Genomic DNA, 9460 nt, shown 5'->3' with positions numbered 1-9460 from the left:
ATATATAGCAACTAAGATGTTGCAGGTTGATCAGGATTGGTTTCCACTTTGGCTAGGCAAAAACATTGTTTCTTGGGTTTTCAGTGTTTCTTTTCTGCCAGCACTCAATTTCTTGGCAGCTTCTGGTATTACATGCCAAATAAAAACATCACATGTGCATTTCAGTAGATGGTGAACAAATCACATTTCCACAGCAAAAAGAAAAATGGCATTCTAGTATTTATTTTTTTTTACCTCATGTTTTTAACTCAGGAAGAGACAAAAAATTTACATTTTGATAATACACTATCTCCAGTTATATTTTAATGCATTTTTCACAATTTATAGTTAACAATTATAAAACTTAAAACAATTCTAAATATCTAACATTAACAGTAAAAGTATGACAGAGATACTTACGCATAGTGATACTCATTCAGACATGTTTTGAACATAACACAGGTTCGTATTAACATTCCTGCATTTTTTTTTTAAGAGTCAGCATGAAATTAGTGTGGGTTGAGGGAACTTTGTGGGCTAAATGTAAGAATCTAGCAAGGGTGTTTTTAAGGTAGTTAGAGGAGAGAGTTAAAAGTCTGTAAAGACTGGATTTGGGGTTTCATGGTCTTTATCAATAGCTGTTCTTGCAAGAATGACAACCTTAGTGTACCCCAAACCCCATCACAGGATATTTTGTGAAAAAAATAACTTCCTCAAATATCTCTGTCTGGGTACCTAAAGGTTGCAGCCTGATAGTCCAGCTACAAGATAAGAAATCAAGGGGTGACCAGTGTCTCACACCCCATGTGTTCTGTGTGGTTGACAGGAAACGGAGCCTGATCTCCCAGTTCTTAACTACAAGCAGTAGACTCCAACTCAACATACAGGCATGCCAAGTCTGCACTGGTTATAAAAACCCCACTGAAATAATCAAAACTCACTAGATATTTGAGCTTTGGTTTCAGAGAAACAATCATCAAAATCAGACTGAAATGATATATCGATATCCTGTGGTGAGCATGAAAGTAAAACTTAGCAGAAAGGGAAAAACAAGCTAATTCCCTTTCCCGTACAGAGGCAAACAAATAATTCATTAGTCACCAACACAGTCTGCAATCCTGTCCTTCATCGGCGCTGATGCATCTTATTGCTTTGCAAAGTTCACCAAGCAGAGCATTTGTATATGAGCAGTTGTTTGCTTTAGCCTGATTTTAATGGGAATGTGTAGGAAATATGAAGGTTTATGTTGCACAGCTGTCAACATTTGATTAATGGGTAGAAAGACAGACTTTGTCAGCAGAGGATCTCTTGTTTCTTTCAGTTTGTAACCCGTGGGTTAGAAACCACATATCTCGCAGATCCTACTTTATTGCAAAAATAACCCCCCAAAAAACTTTTCATTTCACAGTGGGTCTTATCCTCACATTTAAAGTGAGCACCAGAGCAGCACAGAAGCTCAAAGAGTGCTCTTCGGACCATGAAACTTTGGCTAGGTTGTTTGAAATCAAGCTGAGTTGAAACCTAAATCCATTCAAAGCTTTAGAGGGCTGAAAATTTAAGCAGTGGAAGAAAGGCAAGAGTTTTGAGTTCAGTATGTGAGAGTTACTTACTTTCTTGCTGAATATTTGGGCAGGCAAAGACATTTTGTTTTGTTGAATCACACAGCAGGCGTAATGTTTTAGCCCCATTCTGTTATGTGAATGTTGTTTTTGTGTTAGAATGTGATCATGCACCAAAAGACCTAAATTTGAGGTGAATGTGTGTGAGAGAAAACAATAAGCTGTCTCAAACCAGTCTCACCTAATGAGATGCCTTGAAGTTGTTTGTGTTTTATAGAGTCTTAAGCCCTATTCGCAGGGAATTAGTTTTACCTGGGGACCACATGCTATTTGTAATAATTGCAGAGGTTGTCTGGGTTCTTAAGCTTGTGCAAATCGGCCATGTCAGTGATTTGTAAAGTAAAAATTCCCTCGCAAATTACCTACTATATTTTACTGAACTCCAAGGTCCTGGGCGAATAGGCATCGCCGTAATTTGGACGGAAATGGGCGGGATTCAACACGTAATTGGGCGTTTTTTTTTGTTTCCTGGGCAAATTTTTATTTGCTTTAGGGCAAATAATGGAGGCTGCGTTGGAGTGTATTGAAAACCTTTTGGGACCTGAATCAGAAAAACCCTATAGATCAGCAAAGTGCAACACCAAACAGGAACGACTGAAGAGAAGGAGCAGAATCAGATGCAAATGGTGGTTTGCATCATGAGCCACCATAAGAATCCTTTTCTTCTGTTAGTAGCCGTCTGTTTTACAGCTTGCTAGCTCTTGCTAGCAGTAACGCAGCACTGAGCTGTGGCCGTAGCCTGAAAAGTTGTTCTAACATCAACTCACGTCATTCCTCAAGTCGACGCGAAATGGTGAGTTATCATCATATCCGGGAGATGTCCGTAAATTTCAGCAAAATCTCAGGAATCCTCAACCAATGCGCCACATAAAAAGCAGACATTAGGGAGTAATTAATTTATTACATGGGGTTCCCAGATAATGCTTATGCCTTTAGTACAAGCAAAATTCTGTAGCTTTAAAAAGCGACTGACACTGATATGTCTGTAGTACTGTAGCTTTGTTGACTCTTGGATTGTAAAACTGGAGTCTGTCGTTATGCTGAATCAGCACCTGTGTGATGTCCCACAAATCTTAACAGTGCAGTGAGTAATGCTCCCAGCTCTCCCTGAGGTCAGCATAAAACTGTCTGTCTGGAGACTTAAGGAAAACACTATTATAAACTCTGTTGCATAGAAACAGTTTGAGAAACCTACTGATTAGACTCCCTACCAGTAACATCTGCTCATGCACTTGGTATACAAGCACACGTGACTGGTTTCAGGATGAAAAATCTGTGACATTTCTGTTCTACTTTATTAATAACACTAATGGTTGCACTGTGACTGACAGACTTTGAAAACATTTCACAAGAGAAAGGTGGACAAATATCAGCTGAAGAACTTCTTTCTGTTTTAAATAAACTCACATAATACTGATCTACACACGTTCATATTGTGCATTGTTAGAGGATTTTCTTAGCCATCAATACAACTAGCCTGTTGCAAAGACATTACTATTTAAAGGCTGTGCTCCAAGCTTACTGCACCAATAATTATTGGGCACTGAGGTATTTGAGAACTCAAAATTATAAAGCTACCATCGCATTATTTTCTGTCTGTAATATGCACGGATATTACTGTGAAACGTAGTGATGCATCCATAAGACCATGGTCATTGTCTGTTAAATTTGCCTATTGAATTTAAAAAATGTTTACACCAAAGAATTTGTTTTTGTCAAAGTCCTTACGCCCAAATCATACTATTGTATAACTGTCCTGCATTTTAGAGGCACAAGAACATGCACTGCTTTAGGTTAACCCTCCAGCAGAGCCTGTTGTGAGAATGTAAGTGAAGCAAAAAAATAACAGTTCATACTGCACCAAACTAAAAGTATTATAAAAATAATAGAAATGTATATAAAGGGGTGTTGTAGAAAACTCTCTTTGTTGTCAACTTTGCCTTTTATTGAAAAGGAAGGCAAAGTAAACTTTGACAGATCCATAAAACTTCTGCTATGTCCGTCTTCACTTCAAAATGATCTGGCTAATTTTTGCTATTGGCAACTTCTTTTTTTTCCATTTAGAAAATAGGTCAGTGGAAAACAGTTTGGGGAGCTGCTGCTGTTATTTTGCAGCTGCGTATTGGAAATCCAGGCAAGATGGGTCTTGTTCTGCTGGCGTCTGCAGCCTCAGTTCTAATGAGAACCAGATGCTCATGAATCAGGCCATTGTAGCTGGCTGGCCCAGTGAAGCACTTGCACTAAACTGCAGAACTCAAAGTACACATGCTCTTCCCCCACCTTCAGATCAACCCCTCTCCGTGTCGGTTTGCCTATCAGGCTAATTTATTTCCCTGGTTCGTCCGTTGCACGATCACTCACTCGTTCTCTTTCTGCCAGGTTCCTGTTCAGGTCAGTGAACTTCAGGAGCAAACCCAGTGGCCCTATGCTAGTGGCCACCTACTGGCCTGACCTCCCTGCGAAGATAGACGCTGCCTATGAAAACCCATTGGAGGAGAAAACGGTCTTCTTCTCAGGTTTGCTGGAAAACAAAAGATATTTAAGAAACAATTAATCTGGATCGTACCGAATCTTAATCTGTGATCCATATGAGCAGATTTTCTGTGACAAGATTCTTTTTCGCATGTTTTCTTTAATGTGAGCCACCATTTTACCATTTGATCACCAAATTTTTAAGCCAAGGAGTTGCAGGAATGTTGGCTGAGTACTTGTTTGTGGTGTTCTCTTAAGATATTCCACCATAGTCATTAGTGGTTTTAGAAACATTCTCAGCATTACATTAATATGAAAATATCCCAGAAAATTGGGAAGCATTGCACAAAATATTGTTTAGCCTTGAAGACTTTGACTTTATTTAAGAATAGTTGTCCAATAATTTCATTACGTGTGTTTAGATTAATTGCTTGATTGAAATGTTTTGCTCATAAGATCAACATAAAGTTATATCTTCTGTTTAGTAAAACTCAGTGACAAGCTGTGTATGACAAATTCTTCCATTTGGCTGTTTCCTTTGATCCCAGGTGATGAGATGTGGGTTTACAAAGCGGATGAGCTGGAAAGAGGTTACCCGAAGAGGCTCTCCAGTCTTGGCCTCCCCACAGATGTGCAGCAAATCGATGCTGCCTTCAACTTCAGGAAGAACAGGAAGACTTACTTATTTTCTACAGACAAATTCTGGAGGTGAGGACAGGGAAACGTTATTCAGCTATTTGCAAAGCTGCAAAACGCATCCTACCTCCTAAGTTAACACTATAGGTTATATCAAAACCTTTTAAAGCAGTACTAGTGCTGCATCTGGATTAGGTTTGTGTTTTGGTAAGACTTAAACTACACTGTAAACCACCCCACATCTGTTAATGCTTACATAGCATGGAAATTTGGAGTGTTGACTCACTGTTTTATCAGCAATCTCGAAGGAAAATGTGACGGTATGCTTATTATGCCCTTCCAAAAGGATGCATTTTAATTTCTGACTGCTTTGGGTTTTTTTTTTATTTTACAGATTTGATGAAAGTAGTCAGGCAATGGACCCTGGCTTCCCCAAGCTTATTGCTGAATCTTGGAATGGCATTCCTGATGACATTGACTCTGCTTTCAGTCTGAACGGCATTGGTAAAATTACATTTTTAAGTCATATTAAATACATGCAAATCTCTGTGTGGCAGTTTTGTTTTCTGGTTTGGTACTTCTGGCAGGATATAGACACACCTGTCCTTAATGAAAAACTACTTTTGTAATCAAATGCTTTAACAAACAGTATGCAGCTCAGAGCCTCGCTTAGCTGTAGGTTACTGCTAAGTTAGAAACTTTGCAAAGTGAAGCAGTGCCTTCTGAATTAGCATGTTAGCCTGTTTATTATTATTACTGTTCTGCTGATATTGCCCTGCTTTAAGCTAATAAGTTCTTAACATAAAGCCATGGTGTGGTATGCCAGGTACATCTGACCAGCTGTACCAAAGTTAATTGTAATCTTTGTAACTAGGCAGAAAATAATGCCTATTGTGTGGTGTCTGGATAACAAATGTCTTGGTTTCATAATACAAGAATTATTAAAACGTGTTCAGAAGTTTGCAAAGAAACATAGCATTTTGATGACATTTCATAGGAATTTATGTTATCTGTCCCCATCATTTTAACTGTTGAGTGTTAATTTCAAAGTCAAAGTGTGCAAGCTTGGCACTTAAAAAGGCATTTAGTTATTGTAAGGTTGCAGAAATAACTCATCTGCAAGTCTAAAACTATGGCTCCTAACACAGCTCAGCTCATAATATGTTAGAAGTTGTACATGTTAACCAGAGATCCAATTTTTTTTAAACATTTGCTTCTCCTCTGGCGTAAGAATTTGTCTCAAGAATTTGTCTCTATTTGTCACACTGTTCCTCTAGTCATATAAATAAAGAAGCTCTGTCCAAATAAGACATTTTCTGCAGTCAAAACAAAATGGTTGCACTGCCATATGTGGCTGGCCATTCTAGAAAATTTTCCCTTTTGGTTTATCAACATCTATGATACATTGCCTGTACCAAAGTTACAAGCTTTACATACTTGTCACTACTAGATGTGGTAACGTTTGTTTCAAACTAACCAGAGATTTACAATTATGTCACTTTACATCATCAAAGGAACAAGGCTGTTCTTTAGGGTTTGGACATCAACCAAAAACTAATTTATCAGTTCAACCAAGAGCTTCAACATCTGCCTACCTGGTTGTGCTATTTGTGAATCTTTTTCAGGGTCATTTAATTTGATTATAAACTATGTAAACAACAACGATAGTAATATAGCAGTTTGTTGAGAACTTCTGTAATCTCATAATAGTGTGGAAAAGACCTATTTTCTACAAACCAAGCTACAATCCTCTGATAACACAGATAACACTTACATGGTCATATATAGAACATTTCTTGACATGTAGACTACAGATCCTTTGACAGTCAAATGGTTGTCAACTTGTGAGCAGCTTTTTAAAATAGATGTCAACTTTTTGAAACCCGAAGGCACCTTAAACATCAGCGCAAAGACTTTAGTAGTTTTCTCTTTTCTTGTATGACATATACAATTTTGGTTTAAATTTGTTGATCTTCCTTTTTTATGTTGATCTTGACCAGGGCTTTGTTTCGTTTGAAGCTCCATTCAGAAGTTGGCAACCGTGTTTTAATGGAACAGATTGCAGTAATCTTCAAGGATGCATAAAAGCAACAGACCTGAAGTCAAGCTGTGATCTGTTTATTATTATGGAAGACAGAGGAGATGCTTTACGTTGTTCACTCTGTGATTTGAAATGGTTTTTGATCACATTGTCTTTAGTGTGTGCTATTAAAACCAGGTGAAAACAGACATTTAGATAGATTGCTTACAAAGACATAACCATTTATCTCACTTTGATATTAAGTCAGACTGAGCTTTTCCTCTTTTAAATCAAATAGGAATACTACACATATTTCTGTGATAGAGTTTTTAGGGAGTTTTTGAAAAAAATTATTTACATTCTAAAGCATGTTCTTTGTTGTATGCCTTACCAAAAAGTTTTAGTATCTTTCCACAAGCATCTCATAGTTTGAGGAATTTTGACCAATTCTTCCTCACAGAACTGCCGTGTCTGAGTCAGGTTTGTAGGCTACCTGGTTTTCAAACACATGTTCAGCTCTGGTAATGAAACTTTAATTGTTCTGAGCTTGTGATGGCCACTCCAAACATTGTCTTTGTTTTCCTAAAACCAATTTACAACTACATTTATTCTTAAGCTACTGTCCATTTGAGAGCCCAATTTTTGCCCAAGTGTCAACTTCCTTGGGCAACTTACCTGATTCTGTGAGATGTTGCTTTAATATTTCCACATAGTGTTCATTATGGCATGCATTTTGTTAAGTCCCATCAGTTATTTCTACAGCAAGACACAGAGCGCAATGCTGCCACCTCTGGACTTGGCATGGTATTGACACTTGTGTATAATTGAACAGAAAATATGACGCCTTTAGAATCATGATAGTGTTAATTAGATAAGACATTTGTTTAGACAGCAGATATCTAATATCAACTCTACTTAAAGGGGAATTTTCAGAAATGCGAGGAAACGTTTTCCTTACAGTCAGCTATTTGTCCACGGGGTTTTAGAGGCTATGCAAATTATTTTCCTGGAGTTTTCCATTACTGCTCTGCTACCATGCCCACAAGCATCACATACACACATTTATATAAGGCAAGTCTGTAACCGTCCACAGAGGTGCTTCTGTGCACCACTTAACATATTTCACAGGGGATGTTTCTCAAATTTTTACTTCAACTGAGATGGACTGGGTATTTCTTTTTCATAATTCATTCACAGTTGAAAAAGATTACTCTGTTTTAATAATTTTATAGGCCCATAAATGTGTTGCAATATTCATCCAGATTTCCTCTTGTTTAACACAAGCARTTTAAAATAAAACTTCATAATGTTTAAACCCTGAAACATGAATGTGAATGTTATGCTCGTCTCTTTGCAGATTACAGCTACTTCTTCAAAGGAAGCCACTATTTTAAACTTGAAGACAGCAGTTTGAAGATCGTCAAGTTGGGAGAAATCACAAAGGACTGGCTTGGTTGCTGAACATCGACCAAAATGTTTCACAGCAGGTGATGATGGTCTTATGAGGTCATCAGTGTTAATCACACACAACTTGAGGTTGTTGCAGTGCACACTGTTACAAGTTTTTATCGTTGGCCACTCTGCAAGCTTCTATGGGACACATGTACCTCCAGCCTGTATAACCGATCTCAGCTGGTAGAATGACATTTCAATGCCTTTTACACAGGCTAAATGTATGCACCTGGCAAATTGCTTTATTTCTGTGTGATTTTTCTAATTGTATGACTGATGCACATTTAAAAAAAAAAAATGAACCCCTTTTTTTATTTTATTTTTTATTTTTTTGAGGAAGACCGACATCAGGTATGTCTACATTGCATCGCAGTGTTATACAGTGCCAAGAGATATTGGCTTTTTTTTTGTTGCAAATTTTGATTCTACAAATTCAGTTTTACGCCATATGAATAGATACTGGCCAGGCATTACTTCTGTATCCAGTGTAAAAAGCACAGCTTTGCATAAATGTATCAGTTGTATTAATTGTCTCCATGTGCAAAAAATGTACACGCACAATGTGACCGAGAATGGTGCTTTCAGAATTTGCTTCTTACATTTAGTTCTGCATATATAGTGAATATTCTACACATTGTTATTTTGTGTGATGGGAGTACTTAGTACAATCTGGATGTTAGAAAGTAGCATTCAAAGGCTTGTTATTCTTTGTATGGTTAGCACTTTGTATATTACATACAGGGGAACTGCACAAAAGAGGGACCAGATCTTGTTGGGATCTCTCTGTTGCGGTTCTCTTATGGTGCAGACAGATTTATTTGGTAGAAAAAGGCACAGGTTGCCTCTAGATGCTATATAGGTTTGCGCCATGATGGACCAATAACAAGAACATTGCAGTAGTTTTGTCTACTTGTATTTTTATATTAAGATTCTTTGTTAGGTTTTAACAACATAGTCATTATATCTTGTATTTTGTTTTTTTTCTAAAGCTTGTGCACTTTGTCACTGTCATCAATAAATGTGGTTATTTTAACTATATTTTATAGGGCTGTAGTGATACAATAATCTCACGATATGATACAYGATATTCTGCTCATGATATGATATATATTGCGATATTCAGCAAACGGTACAATTCGATACACCTTTGCGATTTTCTGAAAGATTTTAGAGGGACAGAGTGATTTTGGTGACATTTTGTGMCTGTTATAGAGTTGGATTGAATTAATTTAACTGAAAACTGATTAAAAGCACCAACTACACAATACCTGGCTCTGGTTGG

The 9460-nt window shown here is 37.4% G+C and overlaps 1 protein-coding gene across 1 annotated transcript in view; it reads left to right on the top strand.

Moving 5' to 3' along the window:
* mmp2 (matrix metallopeptidase 2) overlaps positions 1–9216 on the top strand; it is a 16797-nt gene extending 7581 nt beyond the window's left edge. The window contains exons 10-13 of the mRNA XM_008405575.2: positions 3978–4114; positions 4619–4778; positions 5101–5210; positions 8084–9216. Of these exons, the coding sequence (XP_008403797.1) occupies positions 3978–4114; positions 4619–4778; positions 5101–5210; positions 8084–8187 (511 nt within the window). The 3' untranslated portion in view covers positions 8188–9216. The remainder of the gene's footprint in view (positions 1–3977; positions 4115–4618; positions 4779–5100; positions 5211–8083) is intronic.
* The last annotated feature ends 244 nt before the right edge of the window (positions 9217–9460 follow it).

This window comes from Poecilia reticulata, linkage group LG3, assembly GCF_000633615.1.
Source record: "Poecilia reticulata strain Guanapo linkage group LG3, Guppy_female_1.0+MT, whole genome shotgun sequence".
Classification (NCBI taxonomy): Eukaryota; Metazoa; Chordata; class Actinopteri; order Cyprinodontiformes; family Poeciliidae; genus Poecilia; species Poecilia reticulata.
Note: the sequence above shows the minus strand (reverse complement) of the source record. Positions and strands in the feature narration are given on the sequence as shown.